This window comes from Diplotaxodon limnothrissa, linkage group LG1 (genome assembly GCF_057381915.1).
Source record: "Diplotaxodon limnothrissa isolate DT_005_m linkage group LG1, D_limnothrissa_male_GT1.1, whole genome shotgun sequence".
Lineage (NCBI taxonomy): Eukaryota > Metazoa > Chordata > Actinopteri > Cichliformes > Cichlidae > Diplotaxodon > Diplotaxodon limnothrissa.
The window spans coordinates 18,891,538-18,914,501 of NC_140596.1; the positions used below are offsets into that span (position 1 = coordinate 18,891,538).

Sequence of the window (22,964 nt, forward strand, 5' to 3'; positions counted from 1 at the left end):
CTGACAAGGAAACTGGACCAGTTTTGGGGAAGTTCCAGCTCCCAGGATGTGATGTGGAGACCCAGCCTCAAACGAAGTCAGGCCTGAAAAGGTGGGTGGCAAGCCTTTTTGAGGAAGCTGCAGGATTGATACGTTTTGGCTGCTTGTTCTTCCAAGTGACCACCTTTCCCCTGTTTGTAACCAGGATAACAACCCTGACCGCGGTGGCTTTGGGCCTTGGATTCCTGGCCAGAGTTGTGTCTTCAGCCAGTAGTTTTACCCGGAGAAAGAACAAATAAATCTTGTGTAACCCATTACAGTGTGCGTGTGGTGGTTCGTTACTGGTCAATATTAGAGCTACTACTTCCTTGTACGGAGGCCATTTTGGGCCTTACGTAACACTAGGCAGGCTCACACACCCAATCTGGATGGAAGAGGATAAACAAGGAAAGTACCAAAACATTTACTGGAAGAGGCCTGAGTGACACTGCCACATGATATAGCTTAGCAATCTGGCAATGTAGGAATAACAGTGGTTAAATACTGCAGGTGGGTGTTGATAAGAAACAGGTGCACCAGCGGAAGTCTTGGGTAACTACGCCCACTTCTGGGAGGAGTCTCGCTCCCATGACAAAGAGCGTCAGACCGAGCAAACAAGGAGAGAGAGTGAAGCCAGACCAACATCTGTGACCATGACGTCTGAGACACAACGATGAATTATGTGAATAGCGCCACCTATTGATGGTCATTAAAAACACCTGACAAATGACCAATGAAGTATCTTCATCTTTCAGTTGCTCCCTTTAGAGACGACATACTGGACAAAGGATGTCAAATATGGAGATGACACGCAGGCCTAAAGGAGAAAGGCCACAGAGAAATTCATGGAGGTCATGAAGGAGGACATGCTGAGGGTTGGTGTGACAGAGGATGCTACAGATAGAGGCATGACATACCCTTTAGTCTAAAACAACACACAACACAACTCTTTTTTTTTTTTTTTTTTTTTTTTTCTCTCTCCTCAGGATTAAGAGATCCCATTTTAAATTTTGATTTATATTTCTTTACTACTTAAAGTCATATGAGCATTAAAGGTAGATTACAGAAAAGATGTAAATGAAATAGTGTTCCAGTCTTTGCGATCTTTGCTTCTCACTTTAATCCAAGTGCTGCTCCACATTTTTACCATGAGGATTCCTCTCATTGGGAATTACAAAGGAGCTCTTCCACAGGAACACCAAGAGCCTTTGCCTTTACCTCAGTGTGCAGCAGCAAATGCTTGCGGACCTGCAGGATACAAAGTTTCACTGTGCTTATTGTTATGAAATACATTAAAAGTAATTTCAGGAAACAAATAGACAACTAACCATGGAAATTTGATTTATTTTGTGCTGTAGGGTCTTGATGGCAGTATTTTTGGAGTCAATATGTGCCTGCAAGCAAAAACATTAGGAGTTTCTTTAATGTTCTTATAAAAACATGACACTTCCAGAAATATACTTAAAAATATACACTCACAGGCCACTTTGTTGGTAACGCCTTGCTAATATCAAATAAATAAATGGCCTGTATTTATATAGCGCTTTACTAGTCCCTAAGGACCCCAAAGCGCATACCAGGATGAACCTTTTGCCTTCAGAGCTTTTTCTCCTATTTCTTTGTGGCACAGATTCAACAAGGTGCTGAAAACACTCCTCACAGATTTTTGGTCCCGTGATTGCTGTACATTCATAATGTGACTCTCCCGTTCCACCACACCCCAAAGGTGCTTTATTGGATTGCGATCTGGTGACTGTGGCGGTTATTTGACTCCACTGAACTCATTGCCATGTTCCAGAAACCAGTTTGAGATAATCTGAGCTTTGTGACATGGTGTGTTATTCTGCTGGGCGCAACCATCAAAAGATGGGTACACCGTGATCATAATGGGGCGGATACAGTCAGCAACAATACTCCGGTAGGCTGCGGTGTTTAAATGATGCTCAGTTGGTCCTGACGGGTCAAGAAAATCCCCCCACCACACACACACAAACACACCATTACCTCACCACCAGCTTGCTACCATGTCACTGGCTCATTAGATATTTGCGTAAATACACAGTTGAACTAGTGTATCTAACAAAGTGGCCAGTAAGTGTATATAAAATTAGTGTAAAGGTTTAGATGACTGCTGAAGAAGAAACATGAAGTAGATGTACAACACTACCTCAGTTTTCTTTATGACCCTGCTGAGGGCTGTTTGGTCCATGTTGGAGGCTGAAAGCACCGCACTGAGCTGAGCCTCCGTCTCCTCCAGGCTCTCTGTCAGAGCCTGCAGCTTCTTTTCCACCGCCATGTTCTCTATGTCTCCATTATGCTGCGCCTTCTCAACAATCTCAGTGAAAGCCTTGCGAAGTTCATCCCTTTCCAGTTGGAGCTGTGCAGCAAACACACAAAAACATTCACATAAAACGTGTGCAACTACACATGAATGGAGCTGATTGTTAGTTTTTACCTCGCTGAATTTCTGTTCCAACACCTCATGCTCTGCTTTCAGATCTTTCAGCTTTTTTCTTTTGATGTTTCCAATTGCATCCTGTCAAAAGCAGTGCACAGAAATTATGCTCATACTGGGCTACAGCGATGCTGCACACCAACGAAGATGCTGGTAAAAGCAAGAGAAACTGTCCAACAGTAAACTCTGTGAAAAAAGGTGCCAAAAGAACCTTATTTCCTGAGTAATGTCTCAGTTTCTTGGCAATTTCATCGTTTTCTTCCTTGATCTTTGAGATAAGCTCAGCAAGATGTTTGTTCTCCTTCAAAACAGTTACCACCTCCAGTTTCATGCTCTTTTGTTTCTTCTTTGCTTCATTAATTTCTCCCTGGAAAATTCAAATAAAACATTGCATGTGAAAATAAGACATATCTGGGTCAAAGCTAGTGGAAAAACTGTTCAGCAACAATAAATAATAAAATTTCAGTCACCATTTCAAATTTGGAGGCTTTTGTTTTGCATTTTCCAGAATATCAAAACAATTATTAATTCACTCGGTTTAAAGATACCCTCTAATGGTTCTGCTATTTCATAGATAAACCGTTCTAAAAATTATAAGCTGTAGTCACAAGCAGAAGACTGATCAGTAGTGAGTTATAGGTTTAAACAAAGCTTGTGTTTGTGATCGCACCTTGAGTTCAGTAAGCGTGTCCGTGTCCGTTTTCATGATAATGACAAATTCCTCAGCGCTGCGGTAGGTTTCATCGTGATCTTGTTTAAGAGCAGCGATGTGGCTGTTCCAGTGGTTTTCGCTATCGCTGATCTCACTTTTCCAGATGTTGTCCAGATCTTGTTTTAGCGCCTGCACTTTCATCTCAAACGACGCTGTAATTTCTGCCCCAGCCGTAACACAAAAGGATGGCTCCTGTTCAGTGCTTGACAACGTGAAGCGATGAATTCAACTCAGAATGCGGTTTTTATTTTTGGGTTGTGTTTTTGTTGTTTTTTACCTGCAAGCTGTTTCTCCAGGTGGTCGCTTCTTGTGGTCAGTTCTTCACCATGTTTCTGTTAAGATAACAACCAGTTAGGAGTGTTTATTCTTGTAAGCTGAAGTATATCAGGGTCAGACGTGCAGAGCTATGTAATACAGTACTGAGGTGCAACAACAGATAACAGCTATGCCCACGGTTAAACCACAGTGAGAATTTTACACTAATTAATCAGCCTTAAAAGACCACAAGAACAAATTTGTGGTCAAGTTCTTACAGCTCATGGAAGCCACACTTTATGAATTCACATACTTGTGATTCTTTTTTGTTTGAGGATCAATTTTGACCAAATTTTTCTCTTTTGATAAACATTAGTGATTTTTCCCCTTATCTCGTTTATTTATTTACCCACTGTCTCTGTTTGTACTTTGCCTTCTAGTCCATCTTATTCTTAGGTTATGTTCTAGTTTAGTCCTTGTTCTCCCCACAACAGGAGGAAGTATACAATCCATACTGTTTGTCTGTGCTTGTAAGCAGTCTAGCATGCACAGTATCCAAGATATCATTTTTAGATAAATGATATCTTGGAAACCAATAACAGCTGAAGCTGATTTCATTTTGATGAAAACCAGGTCAAGGTCATGGCACATTTATGAAAATCAGTAAAAACTTTGTATTATCTACAGTTTTTTGTGGATTATCAAACTTCACAACATGATACTTGGTATTGGGGGACATGAGTACGTGTTAGCAACCAAGGTCAAAGTTGACCCTGGAAAAAAAAATCAAGAAACCATAATCTATCATATGAAAGGGCACGTAGAGAGGTGTACGACACGCACTTTTTTTAATACGACACCCTACGACATCACAATGACACCATAAAGTTTTGCAAAATCAAAATATCTCAAGTTCTTACAGCTCATAGAGCCAAAGATTTCAACTGATTCATATGGGTAAAGATCATAAAGTACACTATTTTAGTATTTAATGGTTCAAGGTCATGGGTCAAAGCAGGCTGATGTCAGCAAGTTGTAATTAAAAAAAAAATCACAAAAAATTAAGGTTTCATATCCTTTCATTATTTGTCTGTATATTTATTGTGGTAGTCTCCCCTTGTCCTTTGTCACGTGCTCACTCTGTTCTATGTAACTGTCACAGGTTCCTAGTAAGTTCCTGGTTTCTACCTAGTCTGAGTTTTCTTGTATTTCATTTCCAGTGAGTTCACCAATAAAGATCCTAACAAGATCCTAACAATGTTTCACAATAAAAGCATTGTTAAAAAATGCTATGCTTTTGGACACTGGTTTAGCTCGGTGGTTGAGCAGCGACCACATACCGCAAAGCCAAATGCAGTGGTGTGTGAATTAAGCCATCCGTCCAGGTTCTACCCTCTTCTGTGTCCAAGTCATGGGAGTAACAGTCTAAGCAGAGATGGCCACACCTTCCTCTCCACAGCCACTTCCTCCAGCTCCTCTGAGGTGTTCCAAGGCCAGCCATGAGATGTGATCTCTCCAGCGAGTGCTCTCTCCGCTCAGCAGGACATGCCCCAAACACCTAACTTATGTCAGAAGCCTGAACCACCCCACCTGGTTTCTTTTGATGTAGAGGGGCAGCAGCTCTACTCTGAGCACCTCCTGAATGACTGAGGCCCTCACCCTCTCTCTAATGCTGAGATCAGACATCCTTCAGAGGATGCTCATTTACCACTGCTTGTGTCCACAGTCTCAGTGTTTCGGTCATTTCTCACAGCTTGTGGTCGTGGGTGTGGGTGGAAGCAAAAATCTACTTAAATACAGAAACATGAAGGATTTTTTCCTCAAAAGTGGAACAAGTGGCAGAGTATCTTTCTAGAGCACCCCGGCAACACTACGAATATGATTAAGGTAAAGGGAAATGTATGTTTTGTACTACAAACCAGTTCAAGTTCCTTCTTGGTGTGTTTAAAGTTGATCTCTTGGATGTCTACCCGCGTAATTGTCTTACGAAGCTCTTCCTCTAGGTGCTCTTGCTCTTTCTCCATCAGTTCATTGGACGCCAAAGAATCTGCATTCAGTTCAGCGATATCATTCAGGTGTTCATGCTGGAGGTGCTTGATCTTCTGCTTGTACACCTGGTGGGAAAAACAATCACATGTGAGCGTTCATATGGAAATCCAGTATTCCTAAAACACGTTGCCTTGCAGTTGGTATCATCCACCATCTTTTAGCCCTAACCCAAACCCCTGGCTTGGTACCTATTCAAGTTAGATCAGCGGTCTCCAACCCCTGGGCCACGGACCGGCCATGAGAGTTGAGGCTCGGGTGTGAAATTTATGGTTTTCAGGGTTTTTATCGTTTTTTATCGTTAATTTTTTATCGTTTCTATCATTTTTGGTACCGGTACTGGTTTTATTTTGTTGTATTTATCCACGACACCTTAAAGGCCGGTCCGTGAAAATATTGTCGGATATAAACCAGTCCGTGGGGCAAAAAAGGTTGGTGACCGCTGAGTTATATTATAATCTCTGGCCAAACCTCATAGACAATTTAATATTAACACCACAGCCCTCTCGGTTACCCATCTTTATATTTTATGCTAGCGGCATAGAAAATAAAGACATTTGTACCTTAAATTTATCAGTAGCCATTAATAAGCAAATGTCCATAAACAGATTCCTACATATATCCTAGAATAACCTGTAAACACTGAACCACATATCCTGGTTTTACTAAAAACCTTAAAATATTAGCATAAGAAACTTGTCCTGATTTAGGTTTCTTGAAATGTTTTACTAAATTTAAGAACACGATTTGGGACTTCAGCATCACCTGACTCCATCTGACCAGCCTTCAAAATGGAAGAGCTATCTATTTTTTAATATTCTAAAATCAGTAAAATCTTACCTTAACGTCTAATTGGTGACGGGCCTCATTTTCTTCTACATCCTTTTCTACCTTTTGCAGCTCAGAGTCAACCTCCTTCTGTTTTCTAACTGTGATTTCCCAAAAGCTGTGGATCTTGTCCCTCTCCAACTGAAAGTAGTTTCTCTCTTCCCGCTCTCTATCCAGTTCCTCTCGAAGACGCATAATGTGCTCCTCCAGCTTAAAAACAGAAAGATGTGACTGTAGTTTTTATGTGCTCGACAAACCAAATGACTGCAACATATTGTCACTTTTTTTCACGCTTTAGGAGAGTCTGAGAAAATCACTCTCCAATTTCCATACACTCATCATGGGCATCAATATCATGGTAATTTGGTGATTTCTTTCTTGCTTTTCTCTAACCTACAAAGGATCAAAAGTTTACATACCAGCTCAAATATATACACATACAGTCACATAAGTCTTATAAGTGATCCTACATGTTCTACAATGTATCTTAACTTGATAAGGCCAAGGCCCATTAACTTGGAGGGGTGTGGATTAGAAAAAATCCCAAATTAATTCAAACTTGCACACACACACACACACACACACACACACAATCTTGGTTGTTTTTTTTTTGTTGTTTTTCTAATTCATTAAAGATATAGCGTGTACAATCATTCCACCCTGGAGAAACAGCAGTTCAAAGAAATCTTTAAAAGCCCCAAAATGCTATAACATCCATGTCCATGACGAGTACATGTAAACTTTTACCATATCCATGTTTTGTTTTTGTTGTTTTTGCTTTTTTTTTTTTGGTACTTCCATGGATTTATGCATCTTAAAAGTCTTCAGGGAAAGCTTGGCACATTACAAAGTTAGAAAAAAATCTGAATTGCATTACCTGCATCATGACGCCTTTTTGCAGGCAGGGAGGCTCTAATTAAAATATTCCAACGGAGTGTTTACAGAGCTTGATCTGTATTAGGAGCCAAGATATGTCAATCTCACTTGCATTGAGTGTTATTTAAATGTTGTGCCTCAGCTTTATGTGTTACCCCTCTCAATGCACAGATCACTTTGAACAGGTTCCTATTTGCTTCCTCCTGACTTAAAATACACATTCATACACATTCAGACACATTCTATCACTCTTCAGCTCTGACCTGCTCCTTGGACATCTCATCCTTGGTGAGGCCATTTATCAGCGTGGGGGTCCTTGGATTTGCTGGTTTTTTATCTGCACTTTTCTTTTTGGGTGGCTGGGGGGGAAAGAGTCAGCACAGCTGTTTAAAGTTAAAACTGCTTTCTGGTTAGCAACCAATGACTGCATAAAAGATAAAAGTATATATGTATCGATCCATGTATCCATTTATATTTATAAAAGAAAAGGTTTTCTATAGTCATTGGTGGTAACCTTGAGTGTGTTTTTTAATTAGCAATGAGAAGTATACAAAAGTAAGCTACATTTATACACACGCCCAGCTACTAGCGGCATAAAAAATAAAGCTGGTCATTTACTACAGATAAAGCACTTGTTTCTTAATTATTTAATGCTCACCATCTTGTACGCTGCTCAAATTACGCGAAGAAGTGTTCGGTTTGTTGCGAAAAGAGCAGCACACTCAGTAAGTACTAGTGTTGTTATAGCAACATAAACACAAACCTGCTGAGGAGGCGGAATCTACAGACGGAAAACCAATCAAATGGGACAGGAAGGGTTCTTCAAGCAGGATGATTGGTTAACAATTATCAGGAAATTCTACTGAGTCTGTTGCACACAAAACAGGCACATACTCACAAGCACTAAACAAGGAAAAAAAATGAACATCAGCGTTTACGAGTGTGCGTATCTTTCATTAAATATTTCAGTGCTTTTAAAGCCGGTGATAGAGCTTCAGGTTTTAATGCAGTTCTTTTCATGTAACCAGTGAAATCAACTTATTAGAAGTTAAGGTGGGTAACTGGAGGGGATTCACAACTGCTGCGGAGTGTTGACGTCCTACTAGAAAGGTTTTAGCATGCTTTTCAGCAGAAAGGAAGAGACTATTATCACTCCTGATCCAGTCACCTATGGGAATAGAGCCGATAATACTTTTAAAAAAAACCCTCCAAAAGTCCTTTAAAAATATGCCATATATTCTCCACTGCAACCACTGAACATCCAAGGTATGGACATTGAGGCTGTGGACAGCTACAGGTACCTTGGTGTTCATCTGAACAACAGACTGGACTGGACTCATAACTCAGACGCCCTCTACAGGAAAGGGCAGAGCAGGCTGTACCTGCTGCGGAGACTCAGGTCGTTTGGAGTGGAGGGCCCACTCCTGAAGAAATTCTATGACTCTGTTGTGGCTTCTGCTATCTTTTATGGCGTGGTCTGCTGGGGCGGCAGCATCTCTGCTGGGGACAGGAAGAGACTGAACAGGGTGATCCGAAGGGCCAGCTCTGTTCTAGGATGCCCTCTGGACCCAGTGGAGGTGGTGAGTGACAGGAGAACGGCGGCTAAGCTGTCATCCCTGATGGACAACATCTCCCACCCCATGCAGCAGACTGTGACAGCACTGAGCAGCTCCTTCAGTGGGAGACTGCGGCACCCACGGTGTGGGACGGAGAGATTTCGCAGGTCTTTCCTCCCCACTGCTGTCAGACTCCATAATAAAGACTTTAACTGATCAAGCACACACATCCATACATATGCAATAATACTAAGTGCAATAATCCTTTCTGTCATCGTTGTATTTTTACTCAGTTGTATATAGTATTTGTATTTGTATTCTATTTTTATCTTATTGTATATTTATTTTATTTTATTCTACTGTATATAGTATTTTATTTTATTCTATTCTGTACAGTTGTGTACTGTATTTATTCTTATTGTATTCTAATTTTTGCCTCATAACTTTTGCACTGTCCACTTCCTGCTGTGACAAAACAAATTTCCCACGTGTGGGACTAATAAAGGTTATCTTATCTTATCTTATATGAACCAAGTATTAAAGATAAGTTTATATTCTGCTCCTGCTTATTTTGGGGGAAAGATTTATCCTTTTACCCTGCCAGATAATTTCCTTAAAAGCAAATTGATCTGATGGGCATAAGTGCTGCCAACTGATAGTTGAGCTGGCCTTTGAAAATAGAATATTTAGAAATTTAACCACACAATTTGTTTAGAAAGTGAAACAGTATTGACAAGAAATAGTAAGCAAAGGTTAAGTGCTAAATCAACAGTGTTTTGCTAATAGCATTGCTCTACTGAGGCCACTTTGGTCCAGACTAAAATATTAAACTCTGCTTAGATTGTGATGAGAGTATGCAGATCTTTCATTGTCCCCAGTAAATTAGATGTCTCAGTGCAGGTTATCCCATCTGCTCCCATCAAGATTCATAAAGCTTTATCACTAAACACATACAAGAGGAACAGCATTCCCATCAGTTTCAGTTGTTCTTCTAGGCTAATAGGCAAATGTTGGCATACCAGTATTTAATAAACATATACCTGTTTAACTTCAAAATATTAGGACACCAACATTTAGCTCAAAGCACTGCCATGTCATGGATGTATTTAGAGAAAGTACAGTATCAGAGATGTGAGTGTAGTTGTACAGCTTTAGGCCTGTTATTCACACGTTTGGTATGATGCAGGTATTTTAAAATCAAGCGATATCGTAAACTAATACTTTAGACCTGAGTAAAATTTCATCTGAGCGACATTTCACACATATTGTAATCTGAGGCTATAGTTCATGGTTGTCTGGAGCAGTAGTTCTCCAGACTTTCTGAAGTTGTTTCAAAATGTTCCTTTGGCTGCTATTCCACTCATTTTCAGAATATTTGCTTTTGCTTATTTGTTAAATCACACCAGCCTATGAAAGACAATAAAGGCACCCTGTGTTAGATGCTTTTGGGGGCTTTTCTTTAGTTGGCGCTACAATTTTTTTTTTTTTAAAAGATAACAATTTCACAGACATAAAAAAAAATTGTATTTTTGCACAGAGGTGATTCTCAAAGAACTATTAGCTGAAGACTCGTATCTTTGCAGTATGTTCTTAAAAAATGAGTAAAAAGTGGACAAGTGGAGGTGAACATAAATAAGAGGCATTAATAATAATATTTAAAAACAAACAAACACTATCTACAGCATCTGAAAGCCCTGTCATTAAGAAAAAGGAAAAAAAATTCAGGATAGACCTGACAGATGAATCTAGAGCTTCAGTTGATTGACCTACTGATCTACTAATCAGGAATAGTTTTAATGACATATTAAGGAAGGGAAACGGGAAGAAAAGGCTGAGGGATGTCAAACTGTCCAAGAACTAGACCAGAAATCAGTCAATCAATTAGCAAAAGGATGTAAGGAGTGATGCATCCAAAGTTGACATTTGTGGTTCAAATCAATATGTATGGCGATTAGAAAAGAAATACAATAGTGAAAGTTTTCAGTCATCGAAATAGGTGGAGGCTCCGTCATGGTTTGGGACCACATTTCAGAAAATACAAAGAAACTTTTTGCATAATTTTATTGTTGTTATGTCTTAAAAGTTAAATACAAATCATTATTTAAAAAGGGAATATTCACTTTTGAACATAGGGCTGAGTTCCAGATAAAACACTGGGTACACTTACACCCATCTAAAAAGCTTATCCAAATCATGGTCACAGGTCCCAGCAAGGCGAGAGGTAGTCAATCATCAGGCCAACACAGAGACAGGTTTAACACTCACACTTATAATAGTGGCTAATTTAGCCAGTTAATCTAGGCACCAGTCACCAGTTAACCTAGCATATCTTTGGACTGTGGGAGACATCAGCATACCCAGAAAAAACCCACGCCCCACACAAAAGGCTGGAATTAAATTCAAACCCAGGACCTTCCTGTTGTGAGTCAACAGGGCTAACTGCTGTGACTCTAGGCCACCTGTTGTGCTTTTACATGGAGCCTAAAATTCTGGTAGTAACTGGTTTAAAAGCTGAAATGCTTGACAGTTCAATCAGAATACAAATACTTTAACTCTGAGTGTGCTCTTTCTGTCCATGCCCTTGGTGTTTGCTTCCAAATTCAAACTCTTGGACACTTTACAGCAACAGCACTGAAAACACCATAAATATGGATCTTCAGGAAGCTCAAAAAGAATGCTGCATGTTCGCCAAGGTCCCACGGTTCTGATTAAATGCATTTCATCACAAACCAGTGTTTAAAATCCCACCCAATTAAAAACATTAGCTCATGTAACCACAGGCTTTGAGCATGGGGATGTCAAAGAGGTCGCAGATGCCTTCTCTCTCGTCCAGATCACAGGTGTAATCTTGTTTAGATGAGGGATGGAGACAAGAGGAGCAGAGGAGAAAAAACTGTTAGGCAGATGTAAACGTGTAATTACCACATTCAATATGCAATAATCGTTAATCACTTTATAAAGATGAATAAAGTGTACTTACCTTCAGAGGACAAGAGCTTTGTGATTAGATTTGTATTTAATATTCCTACAAAAAGAAAAACAAACCAGACATCAATTTACAGTAAAATTAGCTGACTTTAGTGTTTTTAAGAGCGAAGACCGGCACTACCTCTGGGCGGCTCTGTTTGGTCCTGGCGTTGGTTCGATGGATCCGGCGCTGGAAAAAATATTTTTTTGAACAAACTGTGAGCATGACAATGTAGATACGTTAAATGTAAAGCCTGCGTAAGCATGAAAGAAGGAACAGCCTGTCAAACATTAGTCACACAGTTTATTTAACTAAGCATTACATCCACTTTTTCATGTTTGAATATTATGTGCTTTTTTTAAATTAACTGATTCCAGTCACATGGGGGAAAAGAGTGAAGACTGTGGCACGATCGAAAGTGGTTGCTTCAAACACCAAGTCTGCCACCACGCAGGGTCAGCTATCATCATCAACATCATCCACAGCAGTTTGTTGCCTTTTAAAAGTTTAAAAGTTAAAAAACTGTTGGATGAATATTAAAAGGCGTGGAACTTATAAAATGAAGGGTTTATTAGTTTTCATTTCTCTTTCAGTGGTGTATCCAGGAAAGATAACGACTCACTTTTGGATTCATCAGTTTTGTTACTGACTTTACTGTTTTCTTCTCGCCAGGCAGACAGAGCTAAGCTGGCGCTCTGTAAAATTTCTTCTGCTGGTGGGACTGGGAGTACAACAGGAGCAGAGCTGACGGAGCATTTGTTTAGGAGGACGACATCTATGGGACCTCTGGCGCTTTTCAGATGGATCTGGTACCTTGCCGGGCAGTTCTGGACCTGTACAAAGGAGACGCAAGCACACATAAATCACCCCCGTCTGAATTAAGGGCAGCAGCGGGAGTATAAACTACAGTCGCTTTCAGTGATGCAGAACTTACAGCTTTGGGAATGGGGACATCTAGCTGTGTGCCAGGTGGTGCTTGCACTGCTAAAAGTGTGTGGCCTGAGAAGAAACAAGATGCAGACAAGTCAAAACACGATTTATATGTATTTATTCCAAAGAGCAGAAAGCACCATCTCAGGCTTACTGACTCTCTACTTTATTTTTTTTATCTATATAAAAATATACTGAAAAAAGAGTAATTGCTGGAAAAGAGGGATTATACATCACCACAAAAGCAGTTGCAGATATCTTCATGATTCACATATGTCAGAGTTGATCTGAGTTAAGGTTCAACTTAAAATATTTTGCTATTCAGAAAAGAGATGTGATGGATTGTTGCACAGCATTTTCTGTAACGGCACAAATGCAAATGCAGCGTATCTGTCACAGAAACACATTAAATCTCATCAAATCTGCTAAAAATGATATCCAATATCTCATTTTCAGTTAAAGCTGGAAGCATAAAACATTTAGTACAAATACACATAATTCTGTTCCTACGTTGTGGTAAACAGAAGTAAACACATACACGCCCACGGACTATACTACAACTTTGATGTTTTTATTACAACATGCTGACATCAGCTTGCCTTTTGGAAATCCTCAGTAATGACATGGGTATTGTTTTCATAGATCATTTGCACTGCTGTCAGGATTGTTAATATGGAAATCTAATGTAGTATATTAATCATATTTGTGTGATTGTGAAGTCATATAATGGTTTACTGAAAAAATTATGTTTTAAAGAGCTCAAAAAACAAAGTGCTTACGCACCTCAATGACTAATATATTGCCCCTAAAGTTTGGAGATGATTCGATGGAACCTAAAACTTTTTCCTAAATCGGGTGACCCTGACCTTTGACCTTGAAGCATTCAATGCTTAAATGATGTATTTTATTGTCTTTACCCAAATGATTGGAGCAGAATTGGCTGAAATCTTTGGCTTCTGTGAGCTGTGAGAACTTCCATCCTTCCACGATCTATTACTTGATATGGTTTCACAAAAAGTTTTAACTTCATTTTCACATTTGGTGTGTCCTTCACCTCAACCCTGTTTTTACCTAAATGAAATCAGCATTTAAAAAAAGATACCTTGAAAACTAAAGGCTAGGCTGTAAACAAACAAACAGAAGCAATTACATACTCCCAACCTTCTAGGGGGAAAATTATGACTGAGCAATGAATTCAACAGTTATTAGAGAAAAGGATATTTTCTGCAATCTTCTGTTATATTCTTGATGCTCTGTTCGACCCAGAGTTTCTGCTGGTCCAAAACACATTCCATTTGCTCCAAGCCCTTCACGTCAGACTTTAACTCCACCAGCCTGTTGGCTAATAGCTGTGTATTCTCTCCCAATGTGTGGCCTCTTATTCGTGGGGAAAATAAAAGAGAACATGTTAACTTTTACTATTATTTATGTTTTGCTTCATATTCTTGACATATGTGCATGCACACAAGAGAAGAGTTAAAAACTCACATCCACTTTACGTTGCTCTTGGATATTTTCATAATCAGGCCGATGCCCTCCAGTACATTTGTGATGTCGTAGATTCGCCTCTTCTGTCCAACAGCCAGAGCCCTGACCGCCTGAAACAACAGGGAAAAAAGATGCTTTTTCTACCCCAGCCTCCGTGTCTGACACACACACACAGCAGTTATTCAAAGACAATGCATCAGGCCTACACTAACACCCCAGATGTGCTCCAGTTCTGTACTGTCAGCTGGTCTCCTGCCTCCGTCTCACTCTTTCTCTTCACACTAGTCTGCATGTACTCCTTCTTAATTTTTACACTCACAATGTTAACAAAATCGAGCTGCTGTTCTTGTGGGGTTTAATGCACTTATTTATTTCCTGAAGCAAAAGCTTTTGCTTAACAAATGAAGTGTAATTTTTAAATGTATGCCAAAATGTAGCCAGAACAATCCATGGACTTTAAATCAGAGAAAACATCTTAAAGAACTTTAAAGAAATCGAACCCTAAACCCACACATGGGGAAAGGACAGCCCGAGGCCCCACAGATCATGCCAAATAAGGGCTGCCGCATGCTAAAACACAAACAAAACAAAGCCCAAAAATTTAAATAAATAAATAAATACGTGCTTAGGAATCTCAAGATGCAGTGTGTTTTTATTGCTATTTAACTTGGCTTCAATCCAGTTTGCTTCATTAGTGACAGATCTAGTGGTGTATATCAAAAAAATGGCAACAAACAGACTAATTTAAATGTTTATTTAGCATGTTAGATGAATGATGTAATGTTTGCATTCTAACCTGTAACAATGTGTCAATTCAGTTATGCAGTGTGTGGTCCTTCACTTACTTTAGCAAAGCTAGTATGGCTCTCTTAATTTAATATATACGAAGCAGAAGATCTGCATTACAGTAACCAGATGATGATAGTATGTATTAAAGTGTGACCGGTCGCCCCCTTGTGAGCCTTGAAGGTACTGCAATTTATTTACAATATGTCTGTGAAGTAGGGCTGTGCGATATGACAAAAATCTCATATCCCGATATAAGACATTTATCGTCCTGACAACGATATAAATCACAAAAATGTAATATTTTCTGTAAATTCTGTGAATCTCTGGCAACTCGACTTGCGTTTAGTTTTTTCAGCTGGGCGTCCTTTACCTGGATTCGAGTGTTTTAACTGATGCATGAAACTATACATTTTTAGACATAAGTTGTAACAGCCACCATTTTCTCTCAAAGTTTGAGTCTGACGGCTCTTTTTTTGCTTCTCATCTGTAAACTCTGCATACTCTCTCATGTGATTCAGTTTATTTTGAAAAGTCTCAACAGGATCTTGAGCTTTATTGTGAAAGGTTTACGTGGAAAACAAACAAGCGTACAGCGGAGCCACGCGATGGTTTTACCGTCATTGTTGCTAACGAAAACACGTAAAAACAGGCACTTGTCCGCCCATAGTGTGGTTATATTAAATATAAGAGAAAGAGAGAGCTTTAAGAAATTAATATAGCCACTAAGGTGACCGTCAAAACGATGAAAAATACTGCTGTAAACAGTTTATTTTACGACATCACGAAACAAACGAGAGCGTAATAGGAAACGATAGACATGTTTATATCGTCATTTGATATATATCGTTATATCGAAGGGCCCTAACATACACTCTTATATTTGTACATATATTTATTCTTATAATTCTCAGATTTACCCATTCGTATATTTTTCTTGTTCTTATGTTATTGTATTTTGCACACCTCTGTTGCACACACATAAGAATTTCGCTCACATGTGCTGTACCAGTGTACCTGCACATGTTATGTGATGCGGGAAATCTCCAATTTTTTTTAACTTTTAAAAATTTTTTTGAGATTAAATAATATACCATTGTAAAGACGACACAAGAGTTCCAGAGGCTCTTCTGGGAGCCAGAGTCGACCAGAAAACGTTTCCCCGAGCTTGAGTCCTCTATGAAGAGCAGCCTTTCCTTATCGGCAGCGGTCACAGCCGCTACAGAGCGCTGGCAGGCTTGTTTCCCTGGGCCTTAAAACTGCAAAGGCGGCACGGTGCTGTCACGCTGATGGTAAAAAACACAGGCCTTTACCACAGTGCCGCTGTGCCACTTTATTTTTTAACAAAACACTATGCTTTATGTATAAAGAACTGCCTATTCTACTACTTATTGAAGAAAAAGAATCCACAAAAGATTATTTTTACTTTCTTTTATTTGTTCCAGATAAATTATAAATTATTTTTTAAAAAGCAATGAAATGCATCAGATGTCTCCCATGCTTTCTTTTCTGCTGTAATTTTTTTTTTTTGAACATAAATTGGTCTATTGAAAATAAAATGTAGTAAGAAACACTACATTTTTTCAATAGGCCAATTTATGTTTAAGAAAACCCCAACAATCAAATGATCCCATCTGAGCAAGCACTGGGCGACGGTGGGAAGGAAAAACTCCTTTGTCTTAAAAAGAAGAAACCTTCGACAGAACCAGGCTCAGATGGTGCGGCTTCTGTCAAGACCGGTTGGGGGTTAGGTAGTTAAAAAACTACTCTAACGGTACAGCACTACAGCTTTTTGGTGGAAATGGGTGGAAGGATGGGTGTTACACCTCGTTTCATTGGAGGTCTTACAGGTGGTCGGGGTGTAGATTCAGCTTTTTTACAAATAGGTGGCAGAGGGACAGGACTAGGTTGTGGAATTATAACTGAGTGGGTGGGAATAGGTTGTCTGTGAAGGTTCTCAGTCATGGGAATAGGTTGCTTTCCACTTCTGGATATAGGTGGAACACACATCCTACGAAAAGGTGGTAGGTTGTCGGTCGAGAAAGTTTCCTTTTTCGTTGGTTGTGTGACTTGAGGAGCGGGTGTCAACTTTGTCTTTTTCGGTCTAATGGGTGGCAGTGGAGTCCGCTGTAACTGTTGTTCGTCAGATGCATCTTCCCTGCCTACGTAAATGTATTTATGTTCCTCAAAAAGGGCAATGTCTTTTTCAACTTGACTCATTGCCTCTTCGAGAAACATTTTGTAATTGTATTTTTTGTGCTGTGAAGGGGAGATAGTAAAAGGGAGGGATTGATATTCAAAGTTTAGCTCATTAAACCTCCTCTTTAGGCCCTGGAGAATGTTTTGTTTCTCCTGTTCGGCCAGTGGTTTAACTGTTTCCTGTTGTTTTGTTAACCAGGCATCATTGTCCTGCTTAGCCTTTTCTTTCTCTGCCTTTCTTCTACGCAGGTAGCCTGGAACGATTCCGTAATCGTTTTTCTGTAAATAAAAGGGGACAAGTCCAGATTTCTCAAGGAGCTGCTTGTCCCTTTTGCGTGTATCCACACAAGCAGGTTGAGCCATGACTTTCTTCATGCCTGTGTGTTCTGGTTTTTTCCTGAATGTGTGTTCAGGTTTTTCGCCTTCTGGCCTCTGTGGGCACATTTCGCGATGAGATGGGGCCTTAACTGTTCTTGGCACCATGGTCCTGTGTTCATTTTTATATTTATTTTCTAATACAATTGCTTCCCTGTATTTAGAAATATACATTTTAGGTTTGGGTGGAGGAAGAGTACTCTACTTTGGGAGAAGGTTATAAGCGCTTTCATCTGAAAACACAATTCAATCGCTAGCTTAAAATCACCTGCAAGGGAATTCTACAACTGTGTGTCGAGGTACCCCTATTTATAGATTTTTATGGCCTGGCATGTGACATCATGGTGGCCTGGCATGTGACATCATGGTGGCCTGGCATGTGACATCATGGTAGCCTGTCTTTGTTCTGTCATTTAAGCCCCACCCCCCTGGTTACTGTTGCTATTGTAACTATTATATTATGAATGCTGGTAGCTAGCATTCCACACACACACATACACTTTTTGCCAAGGTTCCAGCTGTATGGCGTTATTTTTGTGCCACTATTCTGAGCGCACGTAAAAAAAATTTGCAGGTGCAAGTGTTGCATTTTGAGGAGAAATTTATTTTGAGCGAAGAAAAGCTGAATTTGAGTGAACAAAATTCATTGCTGCGTGCAAAAAATGTATTTCAGTGTTTGCTATTATCCACACACACAATAGCAGCCCCTCTCGCTCAGTTTTTGCACTTGCGCTCGCTCGCAATGTGTCGCTCGCGCTCTCAACATTTCAGCCCGTGCGCGCTCAACTCGTTCTGTACACCGTTATATTTGTGCCACAAAACCAGCCAATCACAGACTTGGATGCAAAAAAAATCTGATTGGCTGTTTTCGTCTCCAACCAGCTCGAAATGACGAAATGCAATATCCCAGAATCCATTTCGTCCAAAACTCAAACGAGGCAGTGGCGGAGGAACACAGAGTGGCAGAGTTTGAAATATTACTCTTTGTGGGTCACAAAATAAACTTTTAAGATATTTTCATGCGAGAATGGTGCTGTGTAAACTTCTAATATCTGCTCGATTTATCAAGACATCACATATTTGCATAAGTGCTCTAACGTTTTTGGAGATGCCTGTTACCCACCAGCTGACCGAATACCTGGACTGGCCATTGGGCATTTACCCGGCATTTGCCCGGTGGGCCAATGGTGATTTTTCATTTTTATGTTAGTTTGTTTGTTTTTGTAATGGTATAAACAATGAAAGGTGGTGGATTAGCCAGCTGGTAATAATCAACTCTGGGCTGGACCAATTACAATACATCCGTATTGAGGGGAAAAGACTTCAGCGAGAATAAAAAAGACACAAAGCTGGAGTTATTCTGTGTCTTAGCTGCCTCTTCTCTCCTCATTCTCCCTCCCTCTCCTGTTGCTACTTCAATCATGAAACTGATCAATGATCAGCTGATCGTCTCTCTTGTTTGTTTATCTCCCACTTTGCGCCAGAAACAGGAAACCAGCGGATGTTGCGCTAAACAACAACAGCAGCACGTTCAAAATTGATCAGCTGTTGTTAGAATTTATTTAAAATTAATTTCTAGTATCAGCTGATGTTTGCTGGAGCCACAGCTGTAAAGCTGGAAACATGAAGGTGATACAAATCATACATATATACCAACAAAACAGTGTACATCACTGTCACAACAGCGTTTGTTTTCGTTCAAAGGCTTTATGGTTTTTCCAATAATACCTGGTGGTGTAGTCGGTGATTTTTTTGTCAGTTCAGCCTTATATATTATGTTTAACCCGAGTTCCCACCCGGTCAGCTGGTGGGTAACAGGCATCTCCGAAAACGTTGGAGCACTTATGCAAATATGTGATGTCTTGATAAATCGAGCAGATATTTGAAGTTCACACAGCTACATTCTAACATGAAAATATCTTAAAAGTTTATTTTGTGTCCCAGAAAGAGTAATATTTCAAACTCCGCCACTCTGTGTTCCTCCGCCACTGTCTCGTTTGAGCTTTGGACGAAATGGATTCTGGGATATTGCATTTCGTCCTTTCGAGCTGATTGGAGACAAAAACAGCCAATCAGATTTTTTTGCATCCAAGTCTGTGATTGGCTGGTTTTGTGGCACAAATATAACGGTGTACAGAAAGAGTTGAGCGTGCACGGGCAGAAATGTTGAGAGCGTGAGCGACACATTGCGAGCGCAAATACAAAAACTGAGCGAGAGGGGCTGCTATTGTGCGTGTGTATATGGATAATAGCAAACACGGATATACATTTTTTTGCATGCAGCAATGAATTTTGTTCACTCAAATTCAGCTTTTCTTCGCTCAAAATAAATTTCTCCTCAAAATGCAACACTTGCACCTGCAAACCTTTTTTACGTGCGCTCAGAATAGTGGCACAAAAATAACGCCATACAGCTGCAGTCACCAAGACATGTAAATGTATTTAGTAACCCTCTGGGGTCCAGAGTATAATTGGCCGTTTTTGACTACTTTTGATTTTACCTCTATATTTCACCTTTAAAAAAATCTTCTTCTTTTTTTTTTTTGGCACAACCTCAAATATCTGAAATTTGAGTTAATTTTTCATTTATACTATATTTGCACAATAGATCTAAATTCAGACAAAAAAAATTCAAAATCCGAGTAGAAAATACTTGTCATTTTTACTGTAAAAGCCACAAACATGTTTAAGGAATTGTTTTCATAACTTGAAATGCGAATAGAAGTTGTACATTTGTAAAAATTATGCACAAGTTTTGCAAACAACTTTATGTTCAGTATAATATATGCAGGTTTTCTTCCTGAATACTATCGTTGTTTATATTTACTGCGGGAAGAAACGGTTTTTATAAGGAAAAACACTAGAAAGCACTCAGTCCCCCTCCCAACTCCCCCAGCCTTTCCTATTGGTGAAAAAATATACCATGTGGACCAATCAAAAAATGATAGGGCAACATAGCATTTAGTTGTTTACGAAGGCGGGCAGGTGTATACATATAGTTTGAGTCTGACGGCTCTTTGTTTGCTTCTCATCTGTAAACTCTGCATACTCTCTCATGTGATTCAGTTTGTTTTGAAAAGTCTCAACAGGATCTTGAGCTTTATTGTGAAAGGTTTACGTGGAAAACAAACAAGCGTACAGCGGAACCACGCGATGGTTTTACCGTCATTGTTGCTAACGAAAACACGTAAAAACAGGCACTTGCCCGCCCATAGTGTGGTTATATTAAATATAAGAGAAAGAGAGAACTTTAAGAAATTAATATAGCCACTAAGGTGACCGTCAAAACGATGAAAAATACTGCTGTAAACAGTTATTTTACGACATCACGAAACAAACGATAGCGTAATAGGAAACGATAGACATTTTTATATCGTCATTTGATATATATCGTTATATCGAACAGCCCTACTGTGAAGGTTCTCAGTCATCTTCTTCTTTAGGTTGCTTGAAGATGTTTCACCTCTCATCCGAGAAGTTTCTTCAGTTCTAGGGTAAAAAGGTGGAGAGTCCCAGATTTAAACCCTGTGGGTGTATCCCCCCAAGGAGGGACAAAAGGACCCCCTGATGATCCTCTACCTAATCACATGAGCCAAGGTGTGAAAGCGGGTGTGGGTGACAATCAGCCACGGTTTCGGGTGGGCTCATTGTGAAACCTGGCCCCACCCCATCATGTGATTTCCTGAGGTCAGAAGGCATCTGGGACGGGATCTCAAAACTGGATTATAGATGGCAGACAGTTGGTATCGTAAGCCACCGCCTCTGTTCAAAGATAGTCGCTCACAGTGGACATCAAGTATTTATTTATAATAAATACTTTCTTCTTTTTTTTAATCAGTTAACTGAAATTATTCTTATAAGATTTTAAAAATATAATGATATATTAATCTAAAATTTAAAAAGTCTATAACCTACAGGACAAGAGTCATTCTATCCCAAATCATCACATGTAAAGTAAAACATGCAGAACATCTTTAACTTTAAATTTTTCGTCACAAAAATGGAGAAAATGCTGTTTTCATGCTAAATTCATCCTGGATTGAAAAAATATCAAGTTGCAAAGAAATAGCATAATCGGAATAAAACAAAATCAAAAGTATCCAGATGACTTAGAGAATAATTTTATTAAATATGCACATTTTTCGATTTTGAGACCCACTGTGTTTACATTTAAAAAGTAAACTGAAGTATTTACTGTGCTCCCTTCATTTATGTACTCTGTGTTCCTAAACCTCTTGATGAAGGATCAGGTCAACCAGTAAATCCTCTGAGGACCAAAATGAAGTAATGAAAACACAAAGGAAAACTAGGCCACGGAGGCCTGAAGTTTAAAAATGGCAGGCATACAGTATAAAGTAGCACAAATCTAAAGTTTCAAAGCTATAAAATACTGTACAACACACACGTATAATTTGATGCAACATGCTGGCCTAGGTGTTTACTGTATTGTGTGGGCTCACTTACGTCTCTCAGGTCCAGCTCGCCGCTTTTAGACTCTTGCAGTAACTGGACAAACTTCGTGGTGAGCACATGAAGACTCCTCTGACTCCTCTTGTATTTGGGGTGTTGTTCTGGCATGCTGGTGTCTTCGTCCGGGCTGTGTGGGCTATCTTCAGGATCCATAGCTGCTGCTGGGCAGGAACACAAAACAAATGAACCCGAGATGGGGCCTCTCCGATCTTTGAATGAGCCCGCCTCACACAGCTGCAGAGTTCCCTTCGAAATAAAATATTCTCAGTGTTTTCTGTGTATGCTCTCTGCCGTTGCTTTGTCGGGTTTTCAGGTATATCTGTCTAATAAGCGCTTTGGCTAATCAATAATGTCGAGCTCTTTAGATTTACATTCACCTTCACCATAAGTGCTACCTGGGGCTGATTTATTATGAAAACACTGTATCGGAAATGCAAAAAGATGTTTAGCTTTTCACTCGAAAGTAGCTGTTTAGGAGGTTTAGTTTATCCTGCAAACTGGTAAAAGCCTTTAGTTTTTCTAAAGATCACTTCCACACGAACACAAAAAGTGACGAGCGTAAGACAAAACAATTGTGTTTACCTTGATGGCTGGAGGAAGTAGCAGCGTAGAGTCGCTAACGTTAGCAAGCCCAACAACGACAGCCGATTTCAGTGTTTAAACTGAGACAAAGGTTTTGGCGGACAAGTAAATATATCCGTTCTTAACCTCTAATGTAAACACAGTATTTACATGGTAAACAGCACCGCGCTAACTCTACTAACAGTCCACTCCCAACTGTTTAGGCGCGGAGCTTTCCGGTAGCTGCATTTACCTGCCTTCACAATAAAACCTAACCATTCGACCAACCAAAATAAAATCAACTCACATTAAAATATCAGTCTGGTCGGACATCCAAAACCTGTGAATCACTGACAAAAATAGGTTTTCTGCGACTTTATCCTCGTGTGAAAAAGAGTGTAAAAATTAGATTTTTTTGTTTTTGTTTTCAAAAACGTGTTT

At 39.6% G+C, this 22,964-nt stretch overlaps 1 protein-coding gene and 1 pseudogene across 2 annotated transcripts; both read right to left on the reverse strand.

The window, feature by feature from the left end:
* Positions 1-1,179: 1,179 nt before the first annotated feature.
* Positions 1,180-10,919, reverse strand: LOC146639658 (dynein regulatory complex subunit 4-like). Its single transcript, XM_085351187.1, has 11 exons — positions 10,914-10,919; positions 7,454-7,549; positions 6,327-6,524; positions 5,360-5,554; positions 3,463-3,517; positions 3,144-3,346; positions 2,685-2,840; positions 2,474-2,554; positions 2,186-2,395; positions 1,347-1,412; positions 1,180-1,266 (listed from the first exon to the last, which is right to left on the reverse strand). The coding sequence occupies exons 1-11, from the start codon at positions 10,917-10,919 to the stop codon at positions 1,180-1,182; spliced, it is 1,353 nt and encodes a 450-aa protein (XP_085207313.1).
* Positions 10,920-11,507: 588 nt separating this feature from the next.
* On the reverse strand, positions 11,508-22,677 carry LOC146639659 (transcription factor E2F5-like; annotated as a pseudogene). The gene is made up of 10 exons (XR_014906215.1): positions 22,545-22,677; positions 21,957-22,120; positions 14,133-14,242; positions 13,866-14,021; positions 12,882-12,925; positions 12,649-12,713; positions 12,337-12,547; positions 11,856-11,903; positions 11,727-11,771; positions 11,508-11,639 (listed from the first exon to the last, which is right to left on the reverse strand). The product of XR_014906215.1 is annotated as a transcription factor E2F5-like (transcript).
* Between the last annotated feature and the right edge of the window lie 287 nt (positions 22,678-22,964).